The 22,580-nt window shown below is 46.2% G+C and overlaps 2 protein-coding genes across 2 annotated transcripts in view; one reads left to right on the top strand and one right to left on the bottom strand.

Moving 5' to 3' along the window:
* Positions 1–10,428, bottom strand: part of LOC138370764 (two pore potassium channel protein sup-9-like) — a 117,779-nt gene extending 107,351 nt beyond the window's left edge. Inside the window, exon 1 of the mRNA XM_069335362.1 lies at positions 10,322–10,428. The gene's annotated coding sequence lies outside the window, so the exon portion shown is untranslated. The remainder of the gene's footprint in view (positions 1–10,321) is intronic.
* A 3,598-nt stretch (positions 10,429–14,026) lies between these two features.
* LOC138370763 (uncharacterized) lies at positions 14,027–18,839 on the top strand. Its single transcript, XM_069335361.1, has 2 exons — positions 14,027–14,065; positions 17,370–18,839. The coding sequence occupies exons 1-2, from the start codon at positions 14,027–14,029 to the stop codon at positions 18,837–18,839; spliced, it is 1,509 nt and encodes a 502-aa protein (XP_069191462.1).
* Positions 18,840–22,580: the final 3,741 nt, after the last annotated feature.

Raw genomic sequence — 22,580 nt, 5'->3', positions numbered from 1 at the left:
GTGTGTGTGGTGGTGTGTGTGTGGTGGTGGTGTGTGTTGGTGGTGTGTGTTGGTGGTGGTGTGTGGTGGTGGTGTGTGTGTGGTGGTGTGTGTGTGGTGGTGTGTGTGTATTGTGGTGTGGTGGTGGTGTGTGTGGTGGTGTGTGTTAGTGGTATGTGGTGGTGTAGTGTAGTGGTGGTGGTGGTGTTGAGTGATGGTGTAGTGTGGTGGTGGTGTTGAGTGGTGGTGGTGTTGAGTGGTGGTGGTGTTGAGTGGTGTAGTGTGGTGGTGGTGTTGAGTAGTTGTGTGGTGGTGTTGAGTAGTTGTGTGGTGGTGTTGGTGTAGTGTGGTGGTGGTGCAGTGTGGTGGTGGTGTATTGTGGTGGTGGTGTTGAGTGGTGTAGTGTGGTGGTGGTGGTGTTGAGTGGTGGTGGTGTTAAGTGGTGGTGTCGTGTGGTGGTGGTGGTGTTGAGTGGTGGTGTAGTGTGGTGATGTAGTGTGGTGGTGGTGTAGTGTGGTGGAGGTGTTGAGTGGTGGTGGTGGTGGTGTTGGTGTAGTGTGGTGGTGGTGCAGTGTGGTGGTGGTGTATTGTGGTGGTGGTGTTGAGTGGTGTAGTGTGGTGGTGGTGGTGTTGAGTGGTGGTGTAGTGTGGTGGTGGTGGTGTTAAGTGGTGGTGTCGTGTGGTGGTGGTGGTGTTGAGTGGTGGTGTAGTGTGGTGATGTAGTGTGGTGGTGGTGTAGTGTGGTGGAGGTGTTGAGTGGTGGTGGTGGTGGTGTTGGTGTAGTGTGGTGGTGGTGCAGTGTGGTGGTGGTGTATTGTGGTGGTGGTGTTGAGTGGTGTAGTGTGGTGGTGGTGGTGTTGAGTGGTGGTGTAGTGTGGTGGTGGTGGTGTTAAGTGGTGGTGTCGTGTGGTGGTGGTGGTGTTGAGTGGTGGTGTAGTGTGGTGGTGGTGGTGTTGAGTGGTGGTGTAGTGTGGTGGTGGTGGTGTTGAGTGGTGGTGTAGTGTGGTGGTGGTGGTGTTGAGCGGTGGTGTAGTGTGGTGGTGGTTGTGCATGGAAGTGTGGTGTGGTGTAGTGTGGTGGTGGTGTAGTATGCAAGTGAAGTGTGGTGGTGGTGTAGTGTGGTGGTTGTGTTGTGCGGTGGGGTGTGTGGTGGTGGTGTGGTGTAGTGTGGTGGTGGTGTGGTGTAGTGTGGTGGTGGTGAAGTATGCTAGTGTAGTGTGGTGGTTGTGTTGTGCGGTGGGGTGTGTGGTGGTGGTGTAGTGTGGTGGTGGTGTAGTATGCTAGTGTAGTGTGGTGGTGATGATGGTGGTGGTGTAGTGTGGTGGAGTGGCATATAAGTGGTGTGGTGCGTGGTGGTGTAGTGTACTCACCTACTTGTACACAGATGAGTACAGCTAGGTGTGTACAACTAAGCGAGTATAATTAGGTGAGTATAATTACATGAGCACAGCTAGGCGAGTACAACTGGTACTCACCTAGTTGTGCTTGCGGGGCTTGAGCTTTGGCTCTGTGATCCCGCCTCTCAACTGTCAATCAACTGATGAACAGATTCTGGAGTCTACTGGGCTCTATCATATCTACATTTGAAACTGTTTATGGAATCTGCCTCCACCACATCACCGCTTAATGCATTCCATCTGTTAACTACTCTGACACTCAAAAAATTCTTCCTAATGTCTTTGTGGCTCATCTGGGCACTACGTTTCTGTGTCCCCTTGTTCGTTTTCCACCTGTGCTAAAGAGTTTGTCTTTGTCCACCCTGTCAATTCCTCTGAGAATTTTGTAGATGGTTATCATGTCTCACCTTACTCTTCTGTTTTCTCGGGACGTGAGGTTCAGCTCCCTTAGCCTTTCCTCGTAGCTCATACCTCTCAGTTTCGGGACTTTCTAGTCTGGTGGTATACCTCTGAATCTTCTCTAACTTCGTCTTGTGTTTAACTAGGTATGGACTTCAGACTGGAGCTGCATATTCCAGGATTGGTGTGACATAGGTGGTATACAGGGTCCAAAACGATTCCTTATAGAGTTTATATATACGAAAGTGTGGCGGTGCGTGGAAGTGTGGTGTACTGTGGTGGGAGTGAAGTGTGGAGGTGTAGTGTAGTGGGGGGTGAAGTGTGGTGGTGGTGGTGGTGTAGTGTGATAGGGGTGAAGTGTGGAGGTGTAGTGTGGTGTTGTATTGTGGCGGTATACATGTCACTCCATATTCCAGGATTGGTGTGACATAGGTGGTATACAGGGTCCTAAACGATTTCTTATAGAGTTTATATATACGAAAGTGTGGCGGTGCGTGGAAGTGTGGTGTACTGTGGTGGGAGTGAAGTGTGGAGGTGTAGTGTGGTGGGGGTGAAGTGTGGTGGTGGTGGTGGTGTAGTGTGATAGGGGTGAAGTGTGGAGGTGTAGTGTGGTGTTGTATTGTGGTGGTGGTGTAGTGTGGTGGTGGAAACCGTCCTCTTAAAATTTTGTCGCTTTTCGCTCGTATGCGCGCTATCGTAAAAAATGGACATAATTTGAAATGAAATCGGCTCACGAAAGTGACAAACTGTTCCGTTTTCTGTTTTGTGTCCTCCGGCTTACTCGGTTAGGTTAGGAGAGGAAACTTTTAATTAACGGTTTACATAACGTTTTGAAATCTTAGGCTACCTTCCTGCCCTCCTAACCTACCAGAGGAACCTTATCTTGCTGCTTTGAAAAACAAAACAAAAAATCCAAAATGTATTTTAAATTATTTTTCATTTTCAAATTACAGTACGTCTATTTTCGGCCATACGGGCAAACGGCCAAATTCAGACGTAACTTGTTGGTTGGACAAGGTTGGATCTGGTGGTGGTGTAGTGTGGTGGTGGTGTGTGGTGGTGGTGTGTGGTGGTGGTGTGTGGTGGTGGTGGTGTGTGGTGGTGGTGTGTGGTGGTGGTGGTGGTGGTGTGTGGTGGTGGTGTGTGGTGGTGGTGTGTGGTGGTGTTGTGTGGTGGTGTTGTGTGGTGTTGTGTGGTGGTGTGTGTGTGGTGGTGGTGTGTGGTGGTGGTGTGTGGTGGTGTGTGTGGTGGTGTGTGTGGTGGTGTGTGTGTGGTGGTGGTGTGTGGTGGTGGTGTGTGGTGGTGTGTGTGGTGGTGGTGTGTGGTGGTGGTGTGTGGTGGTGGTGTGTGGTGGTGGTGTGTGGTGGTGGTGTGTGGTGGTGTTGTGTGGTGGTGTGTGTGGTCGTGTGTGTGGTGGTGGTGTGTGGTGGTGGTGGTGTGTGGTGGTGGTGTGTGGTGGTGGTGGTGGTGGTGTCTGGTGGTGGTGTGTGGTGGTGGTGTGTGCTGGTGTTGTGTGGTGGTGTTGTGTGGTGGTGTTGTGTGGTGGTGTTGTGTAGTGGTGGTGTGTGGTGGTGGTGTGTGGTGGTGGTGTGTGGTGGTGGTGTGTGGTGGTGGTGTGTGGTGTTGGTGTGTGGTGGTGTAGTGTGGTGGTGTAGTGAGGTGGTGTGTGTGGTGATGTTGTGTGGTGTAGTGTGGTGTAGATATAGTAGAGTGAGGTGTATTGCGGTGGTGTAGAGTAGTATCAGTCAACTAAACTGACTTCCACACATCATTCTAGTCAACCAATCTGACTTCCACACATCATTCTAGTCAACCAAACTGACTTCCACACATCATTCCAGTCAACCAATCTGACTTCCACACATCATTCCAGTCAACCAAACTGACTTCCACACATCATTCCAGTCAACCAAACTGACTTCCACACATCATTCCAGTCAACCAAACTGACTTCCACACATCATTCCAGTCAACCAAACTGACTTCCACACATCATTCCAGTCAACCAAACTGACTTCCACACATCATTCCAGTCAACCAAACTGACTTCCACACATCATTCCAGTCAACCAATCTGACTTCCACACATCATTCCAGTCAACCAATCTGACTTGCACACATCATTCCAGTCAACCAATCTGACTTCCACACATCGTGCCAGTTGTGAGACATATTTCCCACCAATAAGCATAAATACCTAAATAATAATATATAATAAACAGCTATGAGGATTCGTCCTCTGTTCTGAGGTAATAACTTTAAATAAAATCGCAGCTGTAGCTGACGGAATGACCCGCCAGAATCTCCCTACTATTGATTTGAGACGATTAGGCTACTAACATTATCATCTCATTATTAATCAAGATTGAAGAATTCGGAGTTAATTATTTAACAGTTTATTGCATTAATAAATTAAAGTTGATCTTATGATTTGTAATAATTTAAATTAATGACCGTTCCCAATTTCATAATAAACCTCTACATTATCCCAGGAACGCGAGGGAGGAGGGAGGTGCGCCTCTCTGCCCCTGACCAACAGAGGAAAATGTGATATACAAGGCGTCCTTACAAATCATTGTAGGACGTTTAAGCCGCACATTCACAGCCGTTAGCAGGCTCTGTTCCGACCCCAGGGGTTAAGTATGTTGCTCCCAGTATTGTTAGTAGTCACGCCTGATAATAAATAGTGGGAAGTTGAGAAAAGCTGGTGCCGCGAATGAGCATGCCGTCCCTAAAACTCTTGTAAGCAAATAATAAATAATTTTAACCCCATCCTCAAAACTCTTATAACCAAATAATAAATAATTTTAACCAATTTATTCATTACGGTGAGATTACTAACACTTCAGATCGTACAGCATATTTATTTAAATCAACTAATTTATTAATTATAACTCAGTTTATTCCTCTGGTAGTAGGCTTGTAATCGTATGTGAGTACAGTATTTTCATGCTGTAAAGTGTGATTATATGTTTTCTACAGTCCAAGTAGCTTTAGGACTGAATTCAGAGCAGTAAATCAACGTTGAATTTCCACAATTTGCCAGATAAACTGAAAGATCAGAATTTATTAACTAACATTATAATAAACCTCCGCTTCGGGAAGTATGTGGAAAGTTACCAATAATTAAATATGCGTTCCACTTGCATTTAAATTGAAAATAAGCAATTAAATTATCCACATAACCCCACAACAGTCAACAATACTGACTTCCAATACTGACATCGTGCCAGTCAATTATACTGACTTCTACACATCACGCTAGTGAACAATACTAATTTCTACGCATCATGCTAGTTAACCATACTAACTTCTACACATATTACCAGTCAACCATGCTGATTTCTACACACATTACCAGTCAACCATGCTGACTTCTTCACCAAGTGCCAGTCAATCATACTGACTTCTACACATATTGCCAGAAACTCTTACACATTTGTTAAGTAAAGTCAAGAATAATAAGGGTACAGCGCTTGTGACTAGTATAAAAGCAGGTGATGCGACGGATATGCCAAATAAGGATGGGATTGTATATTATGTGCGGAGGTGAATTAGAGTAATTACACTAAACAAATGAACTTAGACCAAGGTATGCAGGAGTATTTCCTTGGAAAATGTACACGGGGTTTAACCCAGGGTGACAACAACGTCATTGTTGGAAGGTGTAGGCAAGTGGGAGGTGTGGAATGTTGTCAAGAGTTTAAAAAAGGGTAAATCGCCTGGTTGTGATGGGTTCCCGGCGAAAATGTATTTATATGTATGGGATGTTATTCGCAAAGACTGTACAAGTGATGCAGTATAGCATACAACATAGTTGTATGCTATACTGCCACATCAAACCACAAGTTGACACTGAATGTGTTTTAACAATGAGACAAATAACCAAAATAAGAAATGTTCAGACACAGGCAGAAGTGGCGAGGAGAGGTAAAATGTATGAGGGAAGTCAAACCATGCAACATTGTGAGTCAAAACACCAACAGTTCACTTATGGTAAAAGGAAAACTGCTTGAAGTGACTGTACACATGTGGCTCAGGTTTGGGTACAAATATTACTGGGAAAATGGGATAGGTGTTAATGATAATGAAACCAAGTGTAAACTATGAGGGTATGTTAAGGTCTCACACCCTCACCCATAATGTTCTTGAGTGTCCGTTAAGTAATGTATATAACAACGCTGAGATACGGACTGTTCCTGAACAAACAGCCTGGATGTGTCACAACGGAAAGATTGATGATATTCTGGAGAGATGTAAGAATTTTGAACCAAGATTGAAACCTTTTGTTGAATTGTCTGATATTTCAAATTGTATGTGTACCTAGTCATAAAGGTATCTGTGTGTGTACGTCAAGTAACATAATGCATGTGTAAAGGAAGAAATGTATATGTTTATCACTCAGAATGTTTGGTAATATTCTTGTTGTTTGTGATGTGTGTCAATACACTATATATATATATATATATATATATATATATATATATATATATATATATATATATATATATATATATATATATATATATATATATATATATATATGATCACGTTGTACTGAACGGGGTGAGAATAGCTTGAGCTACCTCATCCCTTTGTGTGTATTTATACCTCAATAAACTTATTTGAGTTTGAATTCATGTTAAATGTGTTGCTCCAAAATAACATGAACTATTGTATCGCTATATTCATGAAACCTTCCCTACTAATGATAGGTTGTTGATGTTAGGAATTAGGAACAACAATAGGTGTGACTAATGTACTGAAATTGAGAATATGTATATATTTTTGTAAGCAAAAAGTTTTTCTTGTAGACTGGATTACAGAAACTCTTAAAGCTTTATGTGGACCAAGCATTAGAATTGATTTAATGAGGGTTTTTACTGTTTCATATTGACATGATTTTTCATGTTTCATATTTAATATTGAAAATTAATAAGAATACAATAATTATGCTACTTTCTGATTAAATGCTTTGTGTGTGGATAGGCAAGCAGGAGGGTTACTGTGTGGATAGACAGGCAGGAGGGTTACTGTGTGGATAGACAGGCAGGAGGGTTACTCAGAAGACAAATATTAAAGTTCCTGCAAGGCAGGATCAAGTCAAACATTTGGGGTTTACAGCTCATGCTGTGTTGATATGTAAAACTGGTTTTTCTGAAAATTATATAAACTATATATAAATGTATTATTTTCCCTTGTAACTTGATATATATGATCTTTATATTGTATATTATTTAATAAAGAAAAAAGTGAACCATACTGACTTCTACACATCGTCCCAGTCAACTATTTACTGTGAACTCAGACAAAGGAGAACCTTTGTGTTTGAACCAGATTGTATATTGTGAGAGCAAGAATTAATTTCTTATATATGATAATTTCAGCTTAAACAAAAGTGGTACAGAGCGTGAACTTGTTTATATGGTTGACTAACAGAGGTTTCTTCTTCGGGTTAGTGTTGCCTGGATAGAACTAAATTCCTGGGCTAGATTCTTAGTTATATTACCAAAACTATCCGTGTTAAGGGGTGGAGTTATACTACTTTGATTCAAAACAGGAGTAGATTCATGATCTTCACTAGGCTTTGGAAAAATCGAAACGTTCCCACTAGAGACTGGAGAAAATGTGTCTTCTATATCATACTTTAGCAAAAATAAAAATAATCCCTCAATAGAGATTATTACAGAAGCATCGCAATGGAGATTTATTTCAATTTCATACTACAGCATAGTACCAAAAAGGTCATGTTATGAAATGAAATGACTCTACTTTCACATAAGAAAATACTCTCATGAACGAAACAAAAATAATGTAGGAATTATTTACTGAAGCCTCACAATGTAAATTCACCTAGATTTCATACAACAACTGGTACCAAAAAGGTCATGTTATGAAAATGTCACTATTTATATATCAATTAGTACTCAGAGTTTACTACTCGACAACAAGCTCCCTTTTCACACATTAAGGCACCAGTTTCCCAGGATAGCTATATAGTAACTCTGAAAGCCTGGATAGAACAATACACATTAGGCTGCTTTTCAGAACCTTAATTGGTCATTATCAACATGCAGATAAATGGAAAATTAAGTTACATCCAACAAAATTGGTAATTCGCTTCCACAAACATGCATTAGAATGATAATTATACATGAGATTATACATAGAAGACTGCTTAAGCAAAAAAATTCTTATGCAGTAACACAAATGAACTTCATAAATACCCATATAAATGAAATTGAGTTTATATCAATCAAAATTAGTAAGGAAGGTAACGACTAGGCTTGCGTGAGTTTACCCATCCTAGAATACATCCTTCCAATGGGAATCTCCAGTCTGCCGTGAAATGTGACGGGACCAAAAAAAAAATAAAATAAAAAATATAAAAAATATAAAAAATATTAACAAATAAATTCAAAATTTTATATTTAAATAAAAATAGTTGTATCTAAGTGATACACGTACGAGTTGTCCCTCCCTTTATTTGCTTTTCTTTACTTGTTTTTCCCCTTAAAGGAAGTAAAGATTATTAATAAATATAATTTTTATATAATATATTTTTTCTCTTTACTAATACAATAAAAAGATTCATATTTACATCAATTTACAAGGGAATACTACATTTATATATATTTTATATATTTCTTGGTAAACCAATTCTCATATCATCAAACATGAGTCGTAAACCCCAAATGTTATACTGTACTTGATCCTGCCTCGCAAGAACTTCACTATTCTGTCTACTGAGTAACCATCTTGCCTGCCTATCCACACACAGTAACCCTCCTGCCTGCCTATCCACTCACAGTAACCCTCCTGCCTGTCTATCCACACACAGTAACCCTCCTGCCTGCCTATCCACTCACAGTAACCCTCCTGCCTGTCTATCCACACACAGTAACCCTCCTGCCTGCCTATCCACACTCACAGTAACCCTCCTGCCTGCCTCTCCACACACACAGTAACCTTCCTGCCTGCCTATCCACAATCACAGTAACCTTCCTGCCTGCCTATCCACAATCACAGTAACCTTCCTGCCTGCCTATCCACACACACAGTAACCCTCCCGCCTGCCTATCCACACTCACAGTAACCCTCCTGCCTGCCTATCCATACACAAAAAAATTTAATCAGAAAGTAGTATAATTACTGTATTTTTAATTTTCTTGTATTTTGTCAATATGAAACATTAAAACCTCATTAATCCACTCTAATGCTTGGTCCACATAAAGCTTTAAGAGTGTCTCTAATCCAGTTTACAAGAACAACTTTCTGCTTACAGAAATAAAATATATGCATGTTATTCTCAATTTCAGTACATTGGTCACACCTATTGTTGTCCTTAATGCCCAACATCAACAACCTATCATTAATAGGGAGGGTCTCATGAATATAGATACAATAGTTCCCAATGTTTTAGGGGAATAAATTTAACATGAAGGTTTGCCCATATTATTTGCCAGTTAAAGAGTGGATATGCCTCCTCTACTCTAGAAACTATATGTGGGAGCAGAACAGCATACACTTATTTACTGTTCATCATTAAAAAAAACTTCAATATTAAAAATCCGCCTGAGAACATCAACTGCACATGAATAAAAGTGAGGTGAAATATATAAATTGATTGCACAAAGATCTTTGCTCCAGTATCAGATCTTTATCTGGGGAAAATAAGATTACAATCTTCTGAGATTTACCTTATTCACGGAACTAGCTACCCTCTTACACCCTTACTTAAATTGTACACTAAGCTTATGTTCTTTATACACTTATTATTTTGAATAGAATTATTATAATTACTGTATAGTTATTCAGTTAAATGTCAAGGATAAGATAGATGGCTTACTGCATTAACTTGAAAGACATATAGGCCCTGGAGTATCGATATATAACAGTCACCATATATCGTTATAATTCCTCCAGGAACAAAAGTTTATGAAAGATAAAAAATTATATATAGATATATATTTTAACGTGCCCCACCATCTACACTCTTATAGTATATAACATATAAATTCTATATAATTATTTTTGTTTGTTAAAATAATTTATTGTGTCGGGGGACCGGCAGCCAGTGCATTCGAACGTTAGGCTTATATCGAGGTCTCCCCCCCCCCCCAAGGTCGAATTACTGACTCCGCCCAGGATTCAACCTCCCTCAACAAGCTGGCTAACTCCTAGGTACCTTTCTGTCCCGCCCGGGATTCCAATCAGGAATTCTCGATCGAGCGACGAGAAGGAACCCGCTTGTACTACCGGGATATGAAATGCAATACCTCCAGGAACATGATCAATGTAATATACAATAATAGACATGATACACCAAATTACTCCGCTCCCTGGAGTTTCAACATATTACATAATGTAGTATTAATCACTGATTAAGGTGATTATTAATGGCCACTAGTCACCCTGCCGTTGCCTGCCTGATCCAACATGGCGGCCTTAACCTGGGCAGCGGATCACATTATTCCATCCTAACTCTGATCTATCTTATTACACCACAGGAAACAGTATCTAGAATACTTAGGGTTACAAGGTACCTAGACTGGCAGTCCAGAGCGTGGCGTGCTGGTCTGTACACGCCTCAGAATACGAGAACAGTCGTCGTACATCTCTCTGTTGCCCGTCCCCGCGCCCTCCCTCTGTCGCGTTGGCGGCCCATCTTCCCGCCCGCCGTTCCATTATTGTGACAAATTATTATAATCCCTCCGGCTCGCATATATTCGTTTCAAATGTCTTGTAATAGGTTTCAATGTTCCATTCTATTTTCATCTCATTATTTTACCAAGTACATGTACATGGGAAAGTTTCTCTTATACACAGGACATTGTCTATTCCAAAATTCTTGCAGGAACACCAAGCGCTGCTAACGGCATCTGCTCATGCGCACTAGCAAAGTCTTGCCAGCACTTTCCGAAGCGTCCCACTGCACTCGCTACAACTTCCTCCATCCCACTCATCAAGCCAGGCCTTGTCCTCTTAGAAAAATGTTTACATGCACTCCTGTTTCACAAAACAATGTTTCCACATATCCCTACATAACCCCGCCCGGGTTCGAACTCCGGACGGGACAGAAATGATTGGACGTATTTCCTATCACCTAATGCGCCTGTTCACCTAGCAGCAAATAGGTACCTAGGGGTTAGCCAGCTTGTTGAGGGAGGTTGAATCCTGGGCGGGGTCAGTAAATCGACCTTGGAGGGGGGGGGAGACAATGAATAATTAATTGTCCCCCCCCCCCTCCAAGAGGTGAAGGGGTAGAAGAGAGGGCGACTCAACACACAGTTGAGGCTGACGTCATATATGCATTACGAAACAAAGCAGGTAAGACATGGCCGAAGATCAAGTGCCAAGGATCTTCAGGCCAGCTGCTACAAACAGAGCGAGGCAGGGGAAGACACGCTCCAACACGCACACACACACACATGCTTCCTTCCGGGTTTAACCGCAAAAGTTTACAGAATATTAATTGACGATAGTTTGCATAATTCAGCGGGCAGGCACACGGGGCGGACATTTTTGAAGTGCAAAATTTTCACTTAAAATTTTCGATCCAGGTGGGCCAACCAGGAGCAGGTGGACCAAATACGAGCAGGTGCGGCCTGCTGAATTATTCTTTTGACTTAATCTGAAACGGGCTCTCGTTTCTACGAAAAAATTATACGAAAAATTTGTGCTTTATATGAATTGAGGAGATTTGATTTTATTCTCCAATACTGTATTATCTTATTATTATTATTATTAGTAGTAGTAGTATTGCACAAAGAAATCACATTAACGTGACGGATCAATGTCCTAATCAGTAGAAGCCATGAGGAGAATTCAAACCTGTGCTCTGAGTACTCCCATGCAAACGCCTTAGGCTACTCTGGATTGTGGTCTGGGAATCCTACCTCCTACGCTTGTCCTCAAAGAGACAAACCTAGTTCTTCAAAGAGATGAGCTACACTTTATTTCAAAGAGAATCGTAGGAGGTAGAATTCCTAGACCACAAGCCAGAGTGGATGGGGGGGGGGTGCAATTTATGAAATCCTGGTTAGGCTTCAGTGGAAGCCTCAGGAACGCTATAAGATTCAATTGAACCCCAGCTTGCATTGCTTTTGACCATGTCGTGGTGTAGTGACGTTAGGCGTTTGCTTGGGAGTACCCAGAGCATAGGTTTGAATCCTCATGACGGCTTCTACCGATTTTCTCATTAGTGTTATTATTTCTCATTAGAGTTGTTCTGATTACTTGACTCTTAATTGTTTTTAATTGTATAATTACGTCTTCCAAGTGGGATTCATTCTGAATCTTAAGTCGACCTATCTGCTCTGCAAGTTCTATTTCCATCTCCGTAAAAAATGCAGTGTATTAGCCTAATTAAAGCCTCAAAACCTAAGCTACCCGTCCAACCAAGCGAAGTCATATTCATTATCCCTAAAAGCGTCAATACTAAGGGGATTTTAATTTTTCCAAAACCACCAATTTTTTTCACCTGGGTCCATTGGGCTTGGACCAATTTATTGCGTTCAGTACAAGGGGTCGCATTGAACACTGAAACTACCACACACAACGTCAAGGGCCTGAGAGCTGAGTGGACAGCGCATCGGATTCGTAGTCCTGAGGTTCCGGGTTCGATCCCCGGTGCAGGTGGAAACAAATGGGCAGAGTTTCTTTCGCCCTGATGCCCCTGTTTCCTAGCAGTAATTGGGTACCTGGGAGTCAGACAGCTGCTACGGGTTACGTCCTGGGCATGTGTAACAAAAAGGAGGCCTGGTCGAGGACCGGGCCGCGGGGACACTAAAGCCCCGAAATCATCTCAAGATAACCTCAAGATAAGATAACCACTATAACGATATACACAAAGTATTAACACAAACTACCACCTGGTGTCTCCCTCGACCCTAAGATATCCATTATTATATTTATGTTATTATTGATGGTAGTTGTGGTAGTTGTAATATTTGTAGTTGTATTAGTAGTAATTGTAGTTGTTTGTAGTAGTGGTAGTTGTAGAAGTAGTAACTGTAGTAGTAGTTGTAGTGTTGTAGTAGTATAGTTGTAGTGTTGTTGTAGTAGTAGTTGTAATTGTTGTAGAAGTAATAGTAGTAGTTGTTGTAGTAGTTTATAGTAGTAACAGTAGTTGTTGCCGTAGTAGTATTAGTAGTTCCAGTATTAGTAGTAGTAGTTGTTGAAGTAATTGCAGTAGCACTTGTAATATATAAGATTTATATTATACAGTTTCATACAGTTACTTTCCCCTTAAATTTGAAATCATTGATCCGATCTACACAAAGTTTCCTCGAGGCATGCAAATATTATTATTTTTTGCGATGAATAGGCTACCATGGATACGTAAATTATTATGTCGGCTGAGTTATGCATTTTTTAGGAAATCATTGTTGCTCTTATGATGAAATAGGGAGGGAGAGAGAGAGAGAGAGAGAGAGGGAGAGGGAGAGGGAGAGAGAGAGAGAGAGAGAGAGAGAGAGAGAGAGAGAGAGAGAGAGAGAGAGAGAGAGAGAGAGAGAGAGAGTCGTGTACTTGTGTGTGTTCGGTCTGCCGCAACAATTTTCTGCCTAAAACAAAATAAATTGCAGATATATCCCACTATTCACATTCTGCCCATGAATTCTGGCCCGAATGTTGCATGCAAATTAGATTTTCAGCAGAGCTATACAGTCTCTCGCTCTCCCCCTTCCCTTCCACCCTCTCTCTCTCTCTCTCTCTCTCTCTCTCTCTCTCTCTCTCTATCTATCTATCTCTCTCTCTCTCTCTCTCTCTCTCTATCTATCTATCTCTCTCTCTGTAGAACTCCGGTTACGTATTCGTAAACATCCGGTTCGAATCTGTAGAGTTGTTGTAAATTATGACAAGGAGCTATAACAGCTTCAGCAACACAGGTGATGAGTTGTAGGAGTGGTGGTTGTGGCGGGGCAGGGAGAGGCTGGGAGCTAGGGAGAGGCTGGGAGCTAGGGAGAGAGTGAGGGAGAGGCTGGGAGCTAGGGAGAGAGTGAGGGAGAGGCTGGGAGCTAGGGAGAGAGTGAGGGAGAGGCTGGGAGCTAGGGAGAGGCTGGGAGCTAGGGAGAGGCTGGGAGCTAGGGAGAGAGAGGGAGAGGCTGGGAGCTAGGGGGAGAGTGAGGGAGAGGCTGGGAGCTAGGGGGAGAGTGAGGGAGAGGCTGGGAGCTAGGGGGAGAGTGAGGGAGAGGCTGGGAGCTAGAGGGAGGGATGTAATAGGGAGACATAGACTGATGTAAACAGAGATGGAGAGAGAAATGGAAGGATATCTGGATATACAGAAAGTGGGAGATAAAGGAAGGTAGAACGATAAAAGATGTCTGGATGAAGGAGGAGCGATGTGGCAAGTCGACCAAAACGACAAATATAATTGAGAAAATATTGACACCCATCAGGAAAAACCACTCTTTCAACCATTTCTCTCTCTCTCTCTCTCTTCCTCTCTCTCTCTCTCTCTCTCTCTCTGTCTCTGTCTCTCTCTCTCTCTCTCTCTCTCTGTCTCTCTCTCTCTCTCTCTCTCTCTCTCTCTCTCTCTCTCTCTCTCCCTCTCTGTCTCCCCCCCCTCTCTCTCTCTCTCTCTCACCCTCTCTGTCTCTCTGTCTCCCCCTCTCTCTCTCTCTCTCTCTCTCTGTCTCTGTCTCTCTCTCTCTCTAACAATTTCACAGAATTAAATTATCATTAATCTAAAGTCCTGAAAAATCCCCAAATGTTTACCGAAATGAAACACATTTTACATTTGTTTTTCTTCCTAAATGATAGCATATTTTCCCCTCCAACCCTCCTAGACTAATCAATATACTTTTTTCCGGGATAATAGCACCCTCCATCTCTTTTATTTTTTCCCAACAAAATAATTGTATCTCTCACCGCTTCAATAATTCACCGGGTTTTTTTCCTCATATTCTCCTGTTTCAGTGACGGTGATTCGCCTCACAGCTGTGTGTTTGGCGGGCCGCTGAAGGAGGCTTGCGACTCGATACTGTCTAACCTTCATGGTTGATTGGTTGGTTGGTTGGCTGGCTAGACTGTTTGCTGGTTTTCTGAATGACTGATAGGCTTTTTCGGAATGGCAAGGTGGCTAGCTGAATGGTTTCCTGACTTGGAGGCTGGCTGCCAGTGTGTACCGAGAGCGACAGCTGCTCTGAAAAGATGAGTTTGACGAAGCCCTTTTTAATAGAATTGCCGCCGGCTGGCTGACAGTATAGACAGGATCCAACCTTCTCTGATAATGGACGGCGATGCTGTCACTCGCGTCAGGGAATGGGATTCGTTTCTGTATTCTTCCTCCCTCTCTCTCTCTCTCTCTCTCTCTCTCTCTCTCTCTCTCTCTCTCTCTCTCTCTCTCTCTCTCTCTCTCTCTCTCTCGCAGGAACACTTATATCTGGCAGGGTCTTGGGGAGAAAATGGACACTCAAATGCCGATGTGAAATGATGTATCATGTTCAGTTTATAATGCTGAAACAATAATGTGCTAAAATAATGCCGGTTATAGACATTATACTCATTTTATAAACCACATTCCAGTCGGCGAAGAGCTGCGTAAAGCCAACATATTAAGATCCTAAAACAATGTGTATGCTCGGACCCCCTAAAACAATGTGTATGCTCGGACCCCCTAAAACAATGTGTATGCTCGGACTCCCTAAAATAATGTGTATGCTCGGACCCCCTAAAACAATGTGTATGCTCGGACCCCCTAAAACAATGTGTATGCTCGGACCCCCTAAAACAATGTGTATGCTTGGACTTCTTAAAATAATGTGTATGCTCGGACCCCCTAAAACAATGTGTATGCTCGGACCCCCTAAAACAATGTGTATGCTCGGACCCCCTAAAACAATGTGTATGCTTGGACTCCCTAAAATAATGTGTATGCTCGGACCCCCTAAAACAATGTGTATGCTCGGACCCCCTAAAACAATGTGTATGCTCGGACTCCCTAAAATAATGTGTATGCTCGGACCCCCTAAAACAATGTGTATGCTCGGACCCCCTAAAACAATGTGTATGCTCGGACCCCCTAAAACAATGTGTATGCTTGGACTCCCTAAAATAATGTGTATGCTCGGACCCCCTAAAACAATGTGTATGCTCGGACCCCCTAAAACAATGTGTATGCTCGGACCCCCTAAAACAATGTGTATGCTCGGACCCCCTAAAACAATGTGTATGCTTGGACTCCCTAAAATAATGTGTATGCTCGGACCCCCTAAAACAATGTGTATGCTCGGACCCCCTAAAACAAAGTGTATGCTCGGACCCCCTAAAACAATGTGTATGCTCGGACCCCCTAAAACAATGTGTATGCTCGGACTCCCTAAAATAATGTGTATGCTCGGACCCCCTAAAACAATGTGTATGCTCGGACCCCCTAAAACAATGTGTATGCTCGGACCCCCTAAAACAATGTGTATGCTTGGACTCCCTAAAATAATGTGTATGCTCGGACCCCCTAAAACAATGTGTATGCTCGGACCCCCTAAAACAATGTGTATGCTCGGACCCCCTAAAACAATGTGTATGCTCGGACCCCCTAAAACAATGTGTATGCTCGGACCCCCTAAAACAATGTGTATGCTCGGACCCCCTAAAACAATATGTATGCTCGGACCCCCTAAAACAATGTGTATGCTCGGACCCCTAAAACAATGTGTATGCTCGGACCCCCTAAAACAATGTGTATGGCTCGGACCCCTAAAACAATGTGTATGCTCGGACCCCTAAAACAATGTGTATGCTCGGACCCCCTAAAACAAGGTGTATGGCTCGGACCCCTAAAACCCTGAAGATAAACCTCCCCAAAGGTCCAGTGTTTCCTGTCGTAGTGACCTTAGTAAATTACCTCCACCTCGGCCCCGCTCGGTCCCGCTCGGTCCCGCTCGGTCCCGCTCGGCCCCGCTCGGCCCCGCTCGGCTCCTGCAGCTGTGTATACAGCAGGCCGCTTTTTGTCCTCTCACATCTGGCCACCTGCTTCTTTCAAAAACTTGCCGTTGGCGCTTCTTTCAAAAACTTGCCGTTGGCGCTTCTTTCAAAAACTTGCCGTTGGCGCTGCTTTCAAAAACTTGCCGTTGGCGCTGCTTTCAAAAACTTGTCGTTGGCGCTGCTTTCAAAAACTTGCCGTTGGCGCTGCTTTCAAAAACTTGTCGTTGGCGCTGCTTTCAAAAACTTGCCGTTGGCGCTGCTTTCAAAAACTTGTCGTTGGCGCTTCTTTCAAAAACTTGCCGTTGGCGCTGCTTTCAAAAACTTGCCGTTGGCGCTGCTTTCAAAAACTTGTCGTTGGCGCTGCTTTCAAAAACTTGTCGTTGGCGCTGCTTTCAAAAACTTGCCGTTGGCGCTGCTTTCAAAAACTTGCCGTTGGCGCTGCTTTCAAAAACTTGTCGTTGGCGCTGCTTTCAAAAACTTGCCGTTGGCGCTGCTTTCAAAAACTTGTCGTTGGCGCTGCTTTCAAAAACTTGCCGTTGGCGCTGCTTTCAAAAACTTGCCGTTGGTGCTGCTCCTATCCCACTCATCTATCCCCTGTCCCTCATATCCTACCCTCTCCCCCATCTCCTGCTATTCCTTTTCTACCTAATCATCATTATTTTCCAGTCCCCCGCCACCCCACCCCTCCCGACCTCCCGCCACCTCTCCCGACCTCCCACCACCTCTCCCGACCTCCCACCACCTCTCCCGATCTCCCGCCACCTCTCCCGATCTCCCGCCACCTCTCCCGACCTCCCACCACCTCTCCCGACCTCCCACCACCTCTCCCGATCTCCCGCCACCTCTCCCGACCTCCCACCACCTCTCCCGACCTCCCACCACCTCTCCCGATCTCCCGCCACCTCTCCCGACCTCCCACCACCTCTCCCGATCTCCCGCCACCTCTCCCGACCTCCCACCACCTCTCCCGACCTCTCGCCACCTCTCCCTACCTCCCGCTACCTCTCCCGACCTCTCGCCACCTCTCCCGACCTCCCGCCACCTCTCCCGACCTCCCACCACCTCTCCCGACCTCCCACCACCTCTCCCGATCTCCCGCCACCTCTCCCGATCTCCCGCCACCTCTCCCGACCTCCCACCACCTCTCCCGACCTCCCACCACCTCTCCCGATCTCCCGCCACCTCTCCCGACCTCCCACCACCTCTCCCGATCTCCCGCCACCTCTCCCGACCTCCCACCACCTCTCCCGATCTCCCGCCACCTCTCCCGATCTCCCGCCACCTCTCCCGACCTCCCACCACCTCTCCCGACCTCCCACCACCTCTCCCGATCTCCCGCCACCTCTCCCGACCTCCCACCACCTCTCCCGACCTCCCACCACCTCTCCCGATCTCCCGCCACCTCTCCCGACCTCCCACCACCTCTCCCGATCTCCCGCCACCTCTCCCGACCTCCCACCACCTCTCCCGACCTCTCGCCACCTCTCCCTACCTCCCGCTACCTCTCCCGACCTCTCGCCACCTCTCCCGACCTCCCGCCACCTCTCCCGACCTCCAGCCAACTCTCCTGACCTCCCGCCACCTCTCCCGACCTCCCGCCACCTCTCCCGACCTCCAGCCACCTCTCCCGACCTCCCACCACCTCTCCCGACCTCCAGCCACCTCTCCCGACCTCTCGCGACCTCCCACCACCTCTCCCGACCTCCCGCCACCTCTCCCGACCTCCAGCCACCTCTCCCGACCTCCAGCCACCTCTCCCGACCTCCCACCACCTCTCCCGACCCACCGCCACCTCTCCCGACCTCCAGCCACCTCTCCCGACCTCCCACCACCTCTCCCGACCCACCGCCACCTCTCCCGACCTCCAGCCACCTCTCCCGACCTCCCACCACCTCTCCCGACCCACCGCAACCTCTCCCGACCTCCCACCACCTCTCCCGACCTCCAGCCACCTCTCCCGACCTCCCGCCACCTCTCCCGACCTCTCGCCACCTCTCCCTACCTCCCGCTACCTCTCCCGACCTCTCGCCACCTCTCCCGACCTCCCACCACCTCTCCCGACCTCCAGCCACCTCTCCCGACCTCCCGCCACCTCTCCCGACCTCTCGCCACTGCTCCTCCTCCCACGGCGAGTGAGCTCCCTCTCCTGGTGCAAGTTTCTGGAGATTGGAAATAAGTTTATCAGTGCGAGAGTCTCGTTGGGACATTTCACGCAACACGGGGCCTACTGCCTCGGGCCCCTGTGCAGCACCCGAGGAGGCAAAATGTCATGTGGTGGGCCTGGTTGGGCTGGCTCAGGTGCTGGTCTAGCCAAATTGGGTCGGGTCTGGGCTGGTCGGGCTGTGTTGGGTTTAATTGGGTTGGGTCTTGACGGGTCGACCAGAGAGTTGTCAAGTGGGTGGTGTTCACCAGGTGTGCGTGTGGGCACCTGCCACTCTCGCTTCAGTCAAGACATATCACGCAAAAATCAAGTCTTCTTCTAAGGAAAAATTTAATTTTCGAAATAAAGGGACGCTATATATATATATATATATATATATATATATATATATATATATATATATATATATATATATATATATATATATATATAACTGAAAACTCACACCCCAGAAGTGACTCGAACCCATACTCCCACAACTGGTATGTACAGGGACGCCTTAATCCGCTTGACCATCACGACCGGACATAAGGAAGTGATAGCCGAGGCTATATGAACCACTTCCCCGCCGGCACTCGGATGGTAATCTTGGGCATAGCATTTTATCAAATCACCTCATTCTTTGGGGCACACGTGAGGAACACAAATGCAAACAAGCCTGAATGGTCCCCAGGACTATATACAACTGAAAACTCACACCCCAGAAGTGACTCGAACCCATACTCCCACAACTGGTATGTACAGGGACGCCTTAATCCGCTTGACCATCACGACCGGACATAAGGAAGTGATAGCCGAGGCTATATGAACCACTTCCCCGCCGGCACTCGGATGGTAATCTTGGGCATAGCATTTTATCAAATCACCTCATTCTTTGGGGCACACGTGAGGAACACAAATGCAAACAAGCCTGAATGGTCCCCAGGACTATATACAACTGAAAACTCACACCCCAGAAGTGACTCGAACCCATACTCCCACAACTGGTATGTACAGGGACGCCTTAATCCGCTTGACCATCACGACCGGACATAAGGAAGTGATAGCCGAGGCTATATGAACCACTTCCCCGCCGGCACTCGGATGGTAATCTTGGGCATAGCATTTTATCAAATCACCTCATTCTTTGGGGCACACGTGAGGAACACAAATGCAAACAAGCCTGAATGGTCCCCAGGACTATATACAACTGAAAACTCACACCCCAGAAGTGACTCGAACCCATACTCCCACAACTGGTATGTACAGGGACGCCTTAATCCGCTTGACCATCACGACCGGACATAAGGAAGTGATAGCCGAGGCTATATGAACCACTTCCCCGCCGGCACTCGGATGGTAATCTTGGGCATAGCATTTTATCAAATCACCTCATTCTTTGGGGCACACGTGAGGAACACAAATGCAAACAAGCCTGAATGGTCCCCAGGACTATATACAACTGAAAACTCACACCCCAGAAGTGACTCGAACCCATACTCCCACAACTGGTATGTACAGGGACGCCTTAATCCGCTTGACAATCACGCTTGCCCCAAAGAATGAGGTGATTTGATAAAATGCTATGCCCAAGATTACCATCCGAGTGCCGGCGGGGAAGTGGTTCATATAGCCTCGGCTATCACTTCCTTATGTCCGGTCGTGATGGTCAAGCGGATTAAGGCGTCCCTGTACATACCAGTTGTGGGAGTATGGGTTCGAGTCACTTCTGGGGTGTGAGTTTTCAGTTGTATATAGTCCTGGGGACCATTCAGGCTTGTTTGCATTTGTGTTCCTCACGTGTGCCCCAAAGAATGAGGTGATTTGATAAAATGCTATGCCCAAGATTACCATCCGAGTGCCGGCGGGGAAGTGGTTCATATAGCCTCGGCTATCACTTCCTTATGTCCGGTCGTGATGGTCAAGCGGATTAAGGCGTCCCTGTACATACCAGTTGTGGGAGTATGGGTTCGAGTCACTTCTGGGGTGTGAGTTTTCAGTTGTATATAGTCCTGGGGACCATTCAGGCTTGTTTGCATTTGTGTTCCTCACGTGTGCCCCAAAGAATGAGGTGATTTGATAAAATGCTATGCCCAAGATTACCATCCGAGTGCCGGCGGGGAAGTGGTTCATATAGCCTCGGCTATCACTTCCTTATGTCCGGTCGTGATGGTCAAGCGGATTAAGGCGTCCCTGTACATACCAGTTGTGGGAGTATGGGTTCGAGTCACTTCTGGGGTGTGAGTTTTCAGTTGTATATAGTCCTGGGGACCATTCAGGCTTGTTTGCATATATATATATATATATATATATATAGTGTAGAGAGAGAGAGTGTGTATGGTTACATGCCGTTTCTCAACATGCCTTTCCCATCTATCAAGAGTCATACTAACAAACTTTTAAAATTATGTAAGAAACCGCAAAGATCATTTTGGTTCCATTTGTAAGGCGGCAAGATACTTGTTTTTTTTAATAAGTTGGGGGGGGGGGTAGCCTAGCCAATCATTTTTCAAACTTGGCTGAGGTAAGTGTCGTCGTCGTCGTGGAGCAAGATTTTGGTGCTCAGGGTTCAAGACCACTTCCTATCTGGGACCCTCGGAGCCCCGGGTAGGACGTGGTCTGGTGATTGGCTGTAGGCAACATGATTTGGGTAATCTTGGACTGACCGAATCCAAGATTGACCTCTCCGCCATTGGCGGAGAGGTCCTCGCTGTTTTTCTAGCATTTGCAAAGGGAAGTTTTGCCCAAGTCACCACTAAGAATTCAGTGAAATCTTGATGGTGCCCCGAGTATGGTAGCAAGGAGGCACCGGGCCGGCGGGTATACGCCACGAGTAACTTATTACATCTTCCTGCAGAAGTTTCCTCGTGAAATTCTCTAAGTTGCAAGTGTAGTGCAACTTAGAAATCGTTGGCGGTTGGAACCGTCTTGTAAAGTTTGTGTGGGCAGGGGAACCAGTGTGGTGGGCAGGGGAACCAGTGTGTGTGGTGGGCAGGGGAACCAGTGTGTGTGGTGGGCAGGGGAACCAGTGGGTGTGGTGGGCAGGGGAACCAGTGTGGTGGGCAGGGGAACCAGTGTGGTGGGCAGGGGAACCAGTGTGTGTGGTGGGCAGGGGAACCAGTGGGTGTGGTGGGCAGGGGAACCAGTGGGTGTGGTGGGCAGGGGAACCAGTGGGTGTGGTGGGCAGGGGAACCAGTGTGGTGGGCAGGGGAACCAGTGTGTGTGGTGGGCAGGGGAACCAGTGGGTGTGGTGGGCAGGGGAACCAGTGTGTGTGGTGGGCAGGGGAACCAGTGTGTGTGGTGGGCAGGGGAACCAGTGGGTGTGGTGGGCAGGGGAACCAGTGTGTGTGTGGTGGGCAGGGGAACCAGTGGGTGTGGTGGGCAGGGGAACCAGTGGGTGTGGTGGGCAGGGGAACCAGTGGGTGTGGTGGACAGGGGAACCAGTGGGTGTGGTGGGCAGGGGAACCAGTGTGTGTGGTGGGCAGGGGAACCAGTGGGTGTGGTGGGCAGGGGAACCAGTGGGTGTGGTGGGCAGGGGAACCAGTGGGTGTGGTGGGCAGGGGAACCAGTGGGTGTGGTGGGCAGGGGAACCAGTGGGTGTGGTGGGCAGGGGAACCAGTGTGTGTGGTGGGCAGGGGAACCAGTGGGTGTGGTGGGCAGGGGAACCAGTGTGTGTGTGGTGGGCAGGGGAACCAGTGGGTGTGGTGGACAGGGGAACCAGTGGGTGTGGTGGACAG

This window comes from Procambarus clarkii, chromosome 33 (assembly GCF_040958095.1).
Source record: "Procambarus clarkii isolate CNS0578487 chromosome 33, FALCON_Pclarkii_2.0, whole genome shotgun sequence".
In the NCBI taxonomy this organism is placed as follows: Eukaryota; Metazoa; Arthropoda; class Malacostraca; order Decapoda; family Cambaridae; genus Procambarus; species Procambarus clarkii.
The sequence above is the reverse complement of the archived record's forward strand: the minus strand, read 5'-3'. Positions and strand labels throughout refer to the sequence as shown.

What these genes read in the sequence shown, in the direction of transcription:
- LOC138370763 (XM_069335361.1), top strand. Translation starts at nt 14,027, where the DNA reads ATGGAGAGAGAAATGGAAGGATATCTGGATATACAGAAA. An exon ending in GATATCTGGATATACAGAAA is followed by an intron (nt 14,066 to 17,369) that starts GTGGGAGATAAA and finishes ATTATTTTCCAG; the next exon opens with TCCCCCGCCACCCCACCCCT.